The sequence below is a fragment of the Arvicanthis niloticus genome, chromosome X (assembly GCF_011762505.2).
Source record: "Arvicanthis niloticus isolate mArvNil1 chromosome X, mArvNil1.pat.X, whole genome shotgun sequence".
Classification (NCBI taxonomy): Eukaryota; Metazoa; Chordata; class Mammalia; order Rodentia; family Muridae; genus Arvicanthis; species Arvicanthis niloticus.
Window position 1 is genome coordinate 31,306,229 of NC_047679.1, and position 13,631 is coordinate 31,319,859.

The 13,631-nt window shown below is 36.0% G+C and overlaps 2 protein-coding genes across 6 annotated transcripts in view; both read left to right on the forward strand.

Moving 5' to 3' along the window:
* Mbtps2 (membrane bound transcription factor peptidase, site 2) overlaps nucleotides 1–13,631 on the forward strand; it is a 67,149-nt gene that overhangs the window by 23,895 nt on the left and 29,623 nt on the right. For all 5 annotated transcript variants that reach the window (XM_034485440.2, XM_076918785.1, XM_076918786.1 and 2 more), the window contains one exon: nucleotides 12,013–12,131. In XM_034485440.2, the coding sequence (XP_034341331.1) occupies nucleotides 12,013–12,131 (119 nt within the window). The remainder of the gene's footprint in view (nucleotides 1–12,012; nucleotides 12,132–13,631) is intronic.
* On the forward strand, nucleotides 4,336–7,381 carry Yy2 (YY2 transcription factor). The gene is made up of 2 exons (XM_034485441.2): nucleotides 4,336–4,532; nucleotides 4,655–7,381. The coding sequence occupies exon 2, from the start codon at nucleotides 4,703–4,705 to the stop codon at nucleotides 5,831–5,833; it is 1,131 nt and encodes a 376-aa protein (XP_034341332.1). The 5' UTR covers nucleotides 4,336–4,532; nucleotides 4,655–4,702; the 3' UTR covers nucleotides 5,834–7,381.

Below are 13,631 nucleotides of genomic sequence, written 5' to 3' on the forward strand. Positions count from 1 at the left end.
TGAAATATACAAAGAAATGTGTAAAAGTCAAGAGAGAACATGAAAAGCCAGTCCCATGATAAATCATAATTCAAGAATGAAGAAAAGACGGTGTGCAAGGATCGATATTGAGCTTTAGCACGGTCGGAGTTCAATCAGACAAAGACTCACCTGGAGATATCCAATTATGGAGGGGAGAAACTGTGGGGTGAGGTGGGGGGACAGATCCATCTCAGCTAAAGGAACCCAAGACAAATCTACCACAATCCTACATCTCCTTTAGTGAAATTACTAAGGCTAATCAAGTATGGAAATAGAATTTTTGAACAGGAGACTGTGGTATAAGATAACTAACATGGAATCAAAAAGGAATTGAGGTGGGGCCAGCAACACCGTTCAGTGAGTAAAGACATTTGTTGCCAAGCCTGATGACCTCAGTTCAATTTCTAGGTCCTATATGGCAGAAGGGAGAGAACCAACATCTGCAAGTTATCCTCTGAGTTCTGTGCTTATGCCATGATGTATGAATGCACAAAATAAATAGAATGTAATAAAATTTACTTTCGGTGCTAGAGAAAGCTGAACAGTTAAGAGCTCTTAATACTCTTGAAGAGGATCTAAATTTGGTTCTCAGCACCCACATAGCCCAGGGGATTCAATATACTGACCTCCACAGGCTATGTGAGCAAAACATTCACACATAGAAGTGACTCAATTTTTTTCTTTAAAAAACTGGGAATGGGTAAAGTAAAAAGCCATAAATCTGCATTCAAGATTCTCTTACTTTTTTATAGAGTGAATAAGATGCTATACTTGAGATTAAGTTAGAAATTGTGGTTTGTTTGAGTGTCATAGTATACAGTAAATGATCTGAAAAATAGATTTAAACATTTCAAGTGATCATATTGAGTGAAAGCATGAAGCAGACAAAAGGAAAAAAGACTTTATTTATGTCAAGTGATAATATAAGCCAACTTTTAAGTTTTTAAAAAGTTTTTCTTATATTATTTTATATTATTTTAATATATATTATATGTATAATTATATTATTATATATTTTTCTTATATTATTATAAATTACCATAAATACACATGAGATCAACTGTACTGTTAAAATGTCAGGTTGCAATACAGTTCACTAAAGATTGCTTGTGTAGCATCTATGAGACCCTAATACAGTTCACTAATGGTTGGTTGTGTAGCATCTATGAGACCCTGGGTTTGATCCCTAGCACTGTAAAAAACCCTTATTTAGATTTGAAAAGTATCTCAAGTTGTGATGTTTAGAAAAAACTCTATCTAAAAATTACTATAATATTGGAAAATAAAAATACAGAATATCCTATGCAAATAATATATCAGCTAATAATACGAAATGTAATCTACCATGAGAACTAATAATATTACTCTTATTCTATGAAATGCCAAATCACCAAATCAAAAAGAAAAAGTACAAAGAGAATTATAAATATAATGTATTCATCTCATAAAATGATATTAAAATAAGTAAAATCATGGGATCTTATAATTAGTTTTATAAAAATACATAAGTCATATTGTATGTTATGAACACAGGAGATTATTTCTTTTAAATGCCTATGAAATTGACAGAAAAATTCATATATTCACAGATCTCAAATCTAAATAATAGTAGGAAAATTTAGAAATTTGTCTTAGTCACAATTTGGATCCGTTTAATTAAAATCAATAATTAAGTTTTAATAATTAATCATAACTTGATTATATGATAGTTATGATTCATTATTCATAAATTATAATGACATCTTACTAGTATATGATATATTTAGTAAATATAAAGCTTTACTAAAAGAAGAGTTCAATGCCATATACAGTTCTATAATCAGAAAAGGAAATATGTCAGTCAGGCAATAAACTTAAGAAATGTGAAAACAAGCCGGGTGGTGGTGGCGCACGCCTTTAATCCCAGCACTTGGGAGGCAGAGGCAGGCGGATTTCTGAGTTCGAGGCCAGCCTGGTCTACAGAGTGAGTTCCAGGACAGCCAGGGCTACACAGAGAAACCCTGTCTTGAAAAACCAAAAAAAAAAAGAAAGAAAGAAAAAAAAGAAAGAGAGAAAGAAAGAAATGTGAAAACAAGTATAAAATAGATAGGAATAATGGGGTAGGGGCTGTAGAGATGGTTCACTTGCTGCTCTCACAAAGGACCTGCACGTACATGGTGATGTACAACCATCCTTAACTCCAGATCCAGGGAATTTGATGAGAACTCTTTTTGACTTCCAAAACTACCACACATATATGTACATATATACAGGGAAAAGAATCATACACTCAAAATAATTTTTTAAAAAAAGAAATAATAGAGCAATTAATACAGAATCAAAATATAAGAAATTATAGAAGAACCAGAGTGATAAATCTAAGAGTTATTTGGAAAAAAAAAACCATTAAGCAACAGGAAGAAACAGCTATTGATAGGATTTATATTTAGATTTGTGAGTAATATCTGATAAACAGAAAATTGTAGCTATTGATAGAATCTGTATTCACATTAGTGAATAATATCTGATATCAGTTGTTAGTGGTTTTTGTTCATCTATGAAAAATATTTTTAGAAAACTGAATATAAGAATGGAGAAATAGCTGAAATTAATCAGGCTATTAAATGCAGAGGAGAAATTATAAAAGTTTTATAGGTAGAATAATTCAAAATCCTGAATAAATTGTTTTCTTACAAAAAGATTATAAAGTGTGATAATGTATATCATTAATAGTTAAGAAAGTACCTGTCATATAAAGCACATTTCAAACATTAAATAATTGCTGAATGTCATTGTAGTAGCCCTTTTCCTTTGATATTATAGTACAATGCAGTTATAATACATCATGAACCATTTATACAATAACTATTGTCTGGTAATGTTTATATTGAGACAAATACTTAAATATATATAACAGGATATATTTTATAACATTAACTTTTCAAAGTACTATCATAATTTAAAAGTTTACTTTTTTGTTGTTGTTTTTTATTTTTTTGTTTGTTTGTTTTTTAGTTTTTTTTTTTTTCAAGACAGGGTTTCTCTGTGTAGTCCTGGCTGTTCTGGAACTCACTCTGTAGACCAGGCTGGCCTCGAACTCAGAAATCCGTCTGCCTCTGCCTCTGCCTCTGCCTCTGCCTCTGCCTCTACCTCTGCCTCTGCCTCCCAAGTGCTGGGATTAAAGGCATGCGCCACCACTGCCCGGCTAAAAGTTTACTTTTATACTCATGCATTTATACTGCTTGCATAGTACTCAGAAAGTATTCTCAGTTGTTTCTCCACAATTTTATTCCATATACATACGCATTTTATCAGAAGTAGAGACAAAAAGGAAAAGAAAATTTTAGCATAAACTTTTCAGATCATATACAAAAAGCCACTAAGCCTTTTTTCATTATTTGTTTGTCATAGATTGCTTTTTGTGGAGGGTTTGGGTTTTTGTTGTTGTTTTCTTCTTTGGCATATGGTCTCACTATGTACTCCAGGTTCATCTTGAACACCAATTCTTTCTGCCTCCACCTTCAGAAGTGAGAAAGTAGACATATACTAATACCTAGCAGAAATTAAGTTTTGTTTTATTAAGAAAATACAGCACAGATGTACATATAATATATATACATATATAAATATATGAGATGTTATATGTGATATATAGCATATATCATAATTGTTATATAACAGTATTATATATAATATACATTATATATTATGTTGTATATTATATATTGCAATAAAACACAAAATATGGTTTATTTCAAGAATGCAAGGGTGATATAATATTAGAAATTTTTGAAAATGAAAGTTTACTCTGGGGAACATGTAACATGTTATCTAACATGTTAAGATTAAAAATCAACATATATTAATATTTTTAAAACCATACTTAATAAAAGTAGATGAATGCTTCATGTATTTATTTATTAAATATATTAAAGAACAAAACAATCAACTATTACTGATATTAACTGTTGGCATATATATTAAGTATGTCTTGTGGTTAAATAAAGGGAAATAAACAATTATAATGGGACTGAGAGTATTTAGCTCAGTGGTAGATTATTTGTATAACATTCAGACACAAAGTATAAAATTTAAAAGGAATAGAGTTTCTTTTTTCCTAGATCTGACATAAGCCTGGCTGAGGGTAGGTAAGAAATCAACTGAAATAAAATATAAAAAGTTCAGTAAAGAACCTAGATGGGAAATTTATATTCAGTCAGTAACTAGACTGGAGGACACAGCAGGAACCCCAGGGAATGTTCGGCAACTCCTGCTGGAAGTTGCGCAATCAAGTAGGCATGCGCAAAAGAAGCTTTCTTGATGGTCTGTCGCAGTTTAGTGACGTATCCAGTGGCGTGTCCAGTGACGAATCCATTTGACGCGTCCAACGCATGCGTCTTGTCCTCCGGAAACACCTATAAGCGTCCGGAAACACCTTCGTGCCTCAGACGACAGCGGCTTTTCGAAGCTTCGACAGCGGCTTTTCGACGGCGGCTTTTCTCTGAAGTGGACACTTTTCGTCAAGCTCTCGGGTTCGTTTTTTGTTGTTGTTGTTGTTTGGGGGGCGTTTCTTGTTTTGTTTTGTTTTTGTTTTTGTTTTATTTAGCACGCAAGTGCGTGCTTTTTCTTCCCTGATTTTTTTTCTACTCCACAGCTCTCTCCCACCTGCTTGCTACCCAGGACCGGTACGCGGCTTTCCACCATGGCCTCAGAGACTGAGAATATTATGTGTCTCACCACAGAAAATGCAGAGATTCCAGCTGATTTTGTGGAGCTGCAGTCACTTGATGATATCGAGACAGTTTCTTTGGAAACCAATGTAAGCCAAACCATTGAAGTATATGGAGATGTAGGTGTCGATTGGGCACATGGTGGCCACTACCACTCTCCTCTTACGGCTCTGCAGCCACTTTCGGGCAACAACCTGAGTAATGGCGATCATGATCAGGAAATGATTATCTTGCAGACACGAGAGGAGGTAGTGGACTACCAAGACTCAGACAACCTACTATTCGGTACTGAATTTGAAAGCAAGATGGTTTTCCCACTTGAAGATGACTATCTCCAGCCAACCACTGCCTCTTTTTCTGGCTTCATGGTGGCAGAGAATGGTCAAGATGAGCTCAGCCCCTATGGAGGGAATCTCTGTAGTTTGACGACCCTGATCGAGGCAGGTGCAGAAGAGAGTGTGAACCCTGACCTGGGTGACAAACAGTGGGAGCAGAAGCAGATACAACTCGATGATCTTGATGGAGAATTTCCCTTCAACATGTGGGAGGATGACAATGAAAAAGAAGATCCCCTGGCTGAAGAACAAGCTGGTGGTGAGTCACCCCCCGATTATTCCGAGTATATGACAGGAAAGAAATTTCCTCCTGAAGGAATACCTGGCATTGATCTTTCTGATCCCAAACAACTGGCAGAATTTACTAGCATGAAACCCAAAAAGCCAAAAGGAGACTTTCCAAGACCCGTAGCATGCTCTCATAAAGGCTGTGGGAAGATGTTCAAAGATAATTCTGCTATGAGAAAGCACTTGCATATCCATGGGCCTAGAGTGCATGTCTGTGCAGAATGTGGTAAAGCTTTTATAGAGAGTTCGAAGCTGAAACGTCATCAGCTGGTTCACACTGGAGAGAAGCCCTACCAGTGTACCTTTGAAGGCTGTGGCAGACGCTTTTCCCTGGATTTCAATTTGCGAACACACGTGCGAATCCATACTGGAGACAAACCCTTTGTGTGCCCATTTGATGCCTGCAACAAGAAGTTTGCTCAGTCGACAAACCTGAAGTCGCATATCTTAACACATGTTAAGAACAAGAATGACCAGTAAAAAGAAGTGAGAAGATCCTTTTGAAGCCTGGGAAGTATTTTACAGTAATGTGCCTGTTTAATGTGCCCCTTGTTTGAATAGTTTCTAGGAAATGAATTGTACATATTTGAGGTTTATGTTTTGATAGAGCAAAAGTTAAAAGTTTTATGTTGGTAAGATGCTCTATTTTATACTGCAGTGGTGTTTTTTCGACGTTTAACAGGAGACTAATTCACAAACCTTATATTCTTGCTAAAGATGGCCTGCATTCATTTTATGCTGGAGGGTTTTTTTGAGGTATTTGGTTAACAAGAGGCTAAACCGTGAGCCTCATATTCCTAAGATATCCTATCTTCTACAGTGGTAATTTTATGAAACTTGGTTTCAACAAGAGACTATTTCAAGAGCTAGATATCCCAAGATGACCTGTTTTATTCTGCAGTGGAATTTTTATGAAGCTTGCTTTCATCGGACTAATTCAAATGGTCTGTGCTATTTTGCACTGAAGTTTTTTGAGAAGTTTGATTTCAACAGGAGACTAAATTAGAAACCCTATTGTCAATAAGATATTCTAAGAGATGATTTTCTTGTGAAGTTTGGTTTCAACGGGACTAAATCTCAAACCTCATATTGCTCAGGTATCCTATCTTCTGCAATGGTGTCTTTTTGAAGCTTGGTTTGTTTCAACAAGAGACAATTTCACGAACTTCATATGCTAAAATGACCTGTATTATTCTACAAATGGTATTTTTATGAAACTTCAACAAACTTCATTTTGCTAAGGTGCCCTGTATTACTCAAGTAGTGTTATTGTAAAGTTGATTTTGACATAGAAAACTCATGAACCTCAAAACATAATGTTGCTAATATGCCCTGCTTTGCTCTGTAGTGGTGTTTATTGAAGTTTGGTTTCAACAGGAGACTTAATTCATGAGCCTCATATTTTTGTTAAGATGTCCTGTCTTATTTTGCAGTGGTTTTTCTGTAAAATTTGGTTTTGACAGGAAAATAATTCATGAAATTCATGTCAAATTACATTTCTTTATCCAACTATGTGAAAATGGGACTTTTGTATTCTCATAAATATGAAGTTTACTTACTATGTTTTAAAAATGTATATTCTAAATGCTCATGTTTATACTTTTAGGAATATGTTTAGTAATTGTATATCTGATTTCTGTGGAGTTGATGTTTGTAAAAGTAGTCTTTAAAAAAATGACAGTTTTATACATTCATATTATTCTGATAAAGAAACTTTATAGGTTTGTTTGTTGTCTTAAGTTTGGCAGTATTCCTTGATACCAAGACATTTTGCATAAGTTTCTTTTATTTGTATTGTACAGTATAGAACGTTAGATGACATAATTTTATTAGCCAGTTTAAGCATCTTTTAATCACTTTATCTCGTTCCTGAATACTATTTAGAGTGCTAGTGTTGAGTGTAATTTCTTTAATCAATTAAGAGTAGTGTTGATTGCATAATATTTTGTCTTCAAATTGATTGCAAGTTTGATGTATACTTTCATGTAATAGAAAAAGCAAAAATAAAACTGTTTGAAGAGTTAAAAATAGCTTGCCTGTGTGAATATGGTAGCTAAAAAATAAGGCAAAGGGAAACTGCTGCTGGTATCAGTTCAGTAACAGCCAGGAATGCTAACAAAACATCTGGTAGTGCACAAGATGCCTGTGACAACAAATTATCTAGCTAAACTGTCCATTGTCCCACTACTAAAAAACTGTGCTCTAGAGAAAGCAAAAGTGGTATTTCAAAAATGTACTTAAAAACAAATCATTAATATATCAGATTGTTTAGATGAATGAAATGTATCTGCTTCACACATGTCTACTCTCAGTCATCATTAGCAAATTCAGAATTTAGAGGAGTAACAGTACCAACTGCAAGCCTGGAGGACAATTGGAAAGGTCATCTGTACATTGCTATTGTGTAACTACTTTTACTCACTTGTCCATGCCTATTTCTGTTACTAGCAACAGGGCAAGAAAGGACAATGTTATGAATTAGATTGTCCAAAGGAAATTTTAGTATGTGAATTAGAGATTTTCATTGGTTTTGATTGTTCTGGTTTTTTTAGACAAGTTCTTACTCGATAGACTAAGCTGGGTTGAAATTGACAGTGTAGTCCAGGCTGGCTTGTAACTTGCAACAATTATGCCTCAGCTTCCCAGGTGCTGGGATTATAGGCATGACACACCATATTGAGATCGACTTTTTTTCTTAAAATATTCTGTTTATTTGGTGAAGTTAGGGGAGATGTGGGTATGGCAGTGTGAATGCTATAGCATACATGCAAAGATCAGAAGACAATTTACAGCAATCTGTTCTATTCTTCCATATGGGACCTGGGGATGTCACTCAGGTCATCAGGCTTGGGAACAAGAACACTTACCCAGTTTAGTAATATCATTGGGCCTGTGGTTTTGTTTGGGTTTGTGTTTTGTTTCTGTAATGAAGCTTTGAAAGTACTATAAGAAAACATGCATTATTATAAAATGGGAAAAATTTACTACAAAAGGGCCAATTAACCATATCCAGGTTTTTGTTTGGAGTTTGAGGCCAGCTTGGGTCATGCAAAAAAATCCTGGTTTTTTTTTTTTGGTTGTTCTTTTAATCAAAAGCTAAACTTATGATAGCATGGAATGTTATTTGGGGAAGAGGAACCATGTAAATTATTTCTCATTCCCTTATACATGCATTCTTTGTGTCATTACAGATTTTATTGGGTGAGGATCACTAGATAGAAATTTTAGCTTTTGCAAGATTCTTGACTCGTGTACCAAAAATTTAGAGCCCAGTATTGTGTTTCTTTTTAAACAGTTATTCCGCTGGGCAGTGGTGGCACACACCTTTAATCCCAGCACTTGGGAGGCAGAGGCAGGCGGATTTCTGAGTTCGAGGCCAGCCTGGTCTACAGAGTGAGTTCCAGGACAGCCAGGGCTACACAGAGAAACCCTGTCTCAAAAAAAAAAAAAAAAAAAAAAAAAAAAAAAAAAAAAAAAAAAACAAAAAACAAAGAAACAAAGAAACAAACAAAAAAAACCACTTATTCCAGTGAGATGCCAGTTTCAAACTTGGTGGAAAATTTTCCTTAAGAGTGGTATTTCAAAAATGTACTTAAACAAATCACTAATATATTATTTTCTACCTCAACAGTGTCATTTTTGCTTAAACGGATTCACATCACATCATATATACTATGATCACATTTTCCACGTTCCACAGCATATTATCAGAATTGTTAAGGAAACTGGCCAGCCAGAGAGCCATGACTAGAGATGTTCAGAAAGCACACGATATGAAAGGTCTTTTTTGAGAAACACGTTCTACTAAAAGCATGAGACTAAAAGTAGTTTAAAATACTTCTGACAGAAATGCCTGAAAACTAGTCCCCTTCTATATATAGACTATTACCTTGAAACTACCTCCCCCAAGATAATCATAACCTTCCGTGGTTCAGTATTCCACTCTACTCTCCTTGTACCAAAAAAAAAAAAATTATTTTTTTAAAAAATGATTTTATCACATTAAAAAAACCTTTACACTTAAAAATACGATAAGGTGGAATTTCTCCTTTTTTATAGGTGTTTCTAGAGCTACTAATAAAAATAACCCTTTGGAAAATTGGGCGGTGGTGGCATAAGCCTTTATCCCAATACTAAGAGGCAGAGGCACGTGGGTCTCTGAAGTTCGAGGCCAGCCTGGTCTACAGAGGGAGTTCCAGGACAGCCAGGCCTACACAGAGAAACCCTGTCTCAAAAAAAACAAAAAATTGCTCTGTTTTGTACAAAGAAAGGAGACACCTGATGCGTGGTTCATCGGTTCGTGGTTCACGCGGCTTCTTTTCATACTTCGGAGACTGGACCCTCATTTTTGGTCTCTTGGTTTTCGGCAGGTAGATCTTTAGTTTCTTGGTCAACCACTTCAGTGTGTTTGTCCTTTGCTCCCTTCGCGTTTGTTTGCACTTTTTTGTCTGATGAATGATCAGCCGAGTACTACCTCACCCATAATCCTTTGAGATCTATTTGGCTTCCAGGTAGCCATTGGCAGGAGCAGTCCCTTGGTGGAGAATGCTTGAGCTCTTTTTTTCTACAGCAGCGGCTCACCTTCCTAGGGTCTGCTCTATACTGCTCTCACACATGCATTCTTACTTAAGATACACAAACAGTAAAAGCAAGCTGTTTATCACAAACGTGTTAAAAGTACTTTAAGCGATTGTTAGTGGGGAACTTAATAAATAGGTTTAAAGGCCGGAGAGACGGCTAAGCCTTTAAGAGCATGTATTCTAGATGTGAATTCAGTTCCCAGCACCCACATAGTGTGGCTTGCAACTGCCTCTGCCTCCAGTTTCAAGGGATCCCATATATCTGGCTTCCACAGTTTCATTCATACACATTAAATAATTAAAAGGTTTTTCGTTTGTTTGAGACAGTTTCTTTGTGTAGTCAAGGCTGACCTGGAACTCACTCTATAGACCAGGCTGGCCTCAAACTCCGATCCGACTGCTTCTGCCTCCTGAGTGATTGGATTAATGATGTTCTTCACCACTACCTGACTAATTAAAAGATTCTAAATGATAGATTAAAAAATGATAGATTTATAATTCATGTGTACCAGATCTAAGACATGGGATCGATGAGACAGTAAATATGGAAAAAATGTCAAAAGTAAGCAAACTATATTTGATAAATAATTTGATACTGAGGCATTGAACAACTTGATAGATAAAGGTTTTTGCTGCCAAGCCTCATGACCTGAGTCGCCAGACCCCCTAATGAGAGAAGGCAAAAACCTTCTTAACAAATTGCCCTTTAACTTTCATTTGTATACTATGTAGCACACATGAGCATGCATGCACACACACACACCAATAATTTATAATATTTATAAATTTATTTTTTATATTTATAAATTTATATTTATAATATTTATAATAAAATATAATAATATTTTATAATTTAGATTTTTAAATTGATAAGAGTTTTCAAACTCTTTCAGATTTCTTTGTGTGTGTGCAGGCACTTATACACCACATATACACGAGTGCTGTGAGTCAGAGGACAATTTACAGAAGTCGTTTTTTTAGAATCCCACCATGGGATCCAGGTACTGAATTCAGGTCCTCAGGTTTATGCAGAAAGCACTTTCACCCATAGAGTCATTTTAGTGTTTTCTAAAATTTGTTCAAAATATGTTACGTACATGTATGGAAATAGCACCCCGATGCTCATTATTATATATAGTTACTATAAATTAGATGTTAAAAGAGTGCTGGATCTAACCATATAAATTTTAGCTTTTAAACCTGGAATTGGGAATTTTGCTTAGCTGGTATAAAGTATTAGTCCCACAAGCATGACAATTTGTATTCAAATCTTCAGCACCCATAGAAAAGGCCGTGAAGACAGTTGAATATGTGAGCTCCAGGTTCAGCAAGAGACCCTATCTCAAAAAGGGAAGGGAGGGGAGGTGGAGAATGATTGAAGAAGATACCTGATGGCAACTCATGACCTCCACACTCATGCACACATGTGTACATGTAACCACATATTTACATGAAAAAAAACACTCTTCATGGTTTGTTCTTTTGTGTTCTATGATATAAGGTACCAATTATCCTGATGTTACTCTTCATAATAATTTAATTATTAAAATTAAAAATCTCTTTCAGAGTCCTAGTAGGGATTTTAGACCAAAATTTATAACTTTTTAGAGGTGTGTCTGTGTGTGTGTGTGTGTGTGTGTGTGTGTGTGTGTGTGTATGTAATGTATGCATGGGTGCATTCACCCAAGCATGCACTGTAGAGTCCAGAGATGCCCACATTTCCCCCCGCCCCACCTTAGAGAGACTTTCTTTCACTGAACTTAGAGCTCATGATTTTAGAATGGCTAGCCAGTGAACCACCAGGATATGTTTGTCTTCACCCCCAGGGCTGAAATTACATATAGGTGACCCTGTGCGTGCCTTTTATACAGATTTAGAGTTCTCAGTTTGGGTCAGATTTTAGTATCTGAAAAGAAGGCAGACTCCTAGTGAGCATCTGTCTGCTTCAATAAGTAGATTCCTTTGTCTCACAACTCCTGGTTTATAATCCTCTCAGGATGCCCATGTATTATGAAGTCCAGCAAACTCTATTATGTTCTTGTCACTATTGAATTTAACAGTTGCTCTCTCTCTTTTCAGGTATATGGCATAATTTTGTCCTTGCTCTCCTTGGTATTTTAGCTCTTGTTCTCCTCCCAGTAATCCTCTTGCCTTTTTACTACACTGGAGTTGGGGTACTTATCACTGAAGTCGCAGAGGTAAATAATGAATCGCCTAGGGGGTTCTTTCACCAGATGTTCTACTGTAACACAATTCTTTCAACTGCAAACAGTATAGGATGTTTTTTAATGTGATAAAAGTTGTTTTTTGTTGTTGTTTTCTGCACAAAAGTAGTAGTATCAAGATTTTGTGTATGTGGTTTATTAATCAAATGCATTGTTTATCTTTACTGTTTCTTTTATTTCTGATTTTCAGCACTACTAAGAATGGTAGGCTACCCAGCCAAAACATTTTGTAGGAGTTTTTAATGCCAATTCTGTATATTCTTTGCTACTATGATGCTATCAAGTCTATGTTCAGATCTTTTCAAAGAGAAAACCACCTTTGTCTGTATATTTGGAGCTGTGTCTCTATAAAAACTAATCTTGTGGGGTTTGTCCCTTAAGGATATAGTAAATTCAATTTGTAAAAATCTTGAATTTGTAAAAATTTTATTTAATGTTTATATGTGCCACACATATGTGGGTACCAGCAAAGGCCTTCTAGAAGAGGGTGTTTAATCCCCTGAAGCTGGAGTTAGAGTGGTGTGAGCTGCCTGACATTGGCGCTAGGGACTGAAGTTGGTCCAGAGGAACAGTGTCCACAAAGTCTAGCAGAAGGTGGAGGATCCCCTGGAGCTGGAGTTAGAGCTGCGTGTGAGCCAACTGACATAATGGGAACCAGAGCTTAACTGCCCAGCTACCACTCTTGAATTTTAGTTAGCAAGTAGTTTGTGCATGTTTATAGTCTGTGTTCATGTGGGTGCGTACATGTGTGTGTGCAGATGCACATGTTTGTTGATACATGTGGAGGCCAGAGGTTGATATCACATGTTTTTCTCAATGCTCTAAATAAAAATAATAAGTACTTATTTATGAAATAGGGTCTCACTATGTATCCCTAGATGCCCTGAAACTCACTATGTAGAGTAGATTTGCCTTGAACTCATTGAGATCCTCCTGCCTTTGCCTCCTCAGTGCTGGGATTAAAGGTATACACCACCATACCTATGTCTCCCCCCAACTTAAATTTTTAAAAATTATAATATTTTATGTGTATGGGTATCTGTGCCTGCCTATTGGCCATGGAACCCAAAAAAGGTTTTTGGATCCCCTGGAATAGAGTTAGAAACAGTTGTGAGCCACTGTGTGTGTACTGGGAATAAAATCCTGCCTTTCCAGCCTGTCCTCTAAACCTCTAAGCCATCTTTCTAGCCCTCCTCAATTTTTGAGATAAGGCCTCTCACTGAACCTGAAGCTCACCAATTTCTCTGTGCTAACTGGTGAGGAAGCCCCAGGGATCTTACTGTTTCTGCCTCTTTGGTATTCTGATTACAGGTATAAGCTACTATATGTTTGGGAGTGTGTGTGGCAGGGTGGATGGAGATCCAAACTCAGGTCCTCATGTTTGCACAGCAAGGATTTACCAACGGCTGCCTCCCAGATTCTGGTTCTTTATATTTTGGATTTTTTGTTTCCTTTTGTTCTTTTCTCATTAAG

What these genes read in the sequence shown, in the direction of transcription:
- Yy2 (XM_034485441.2), top strand. Translation starts at nt 4,703, where the DNA reads ATGGCCTCAGAGACTGAGAATATTATGTGTCTCACCACAGAAAATGCA.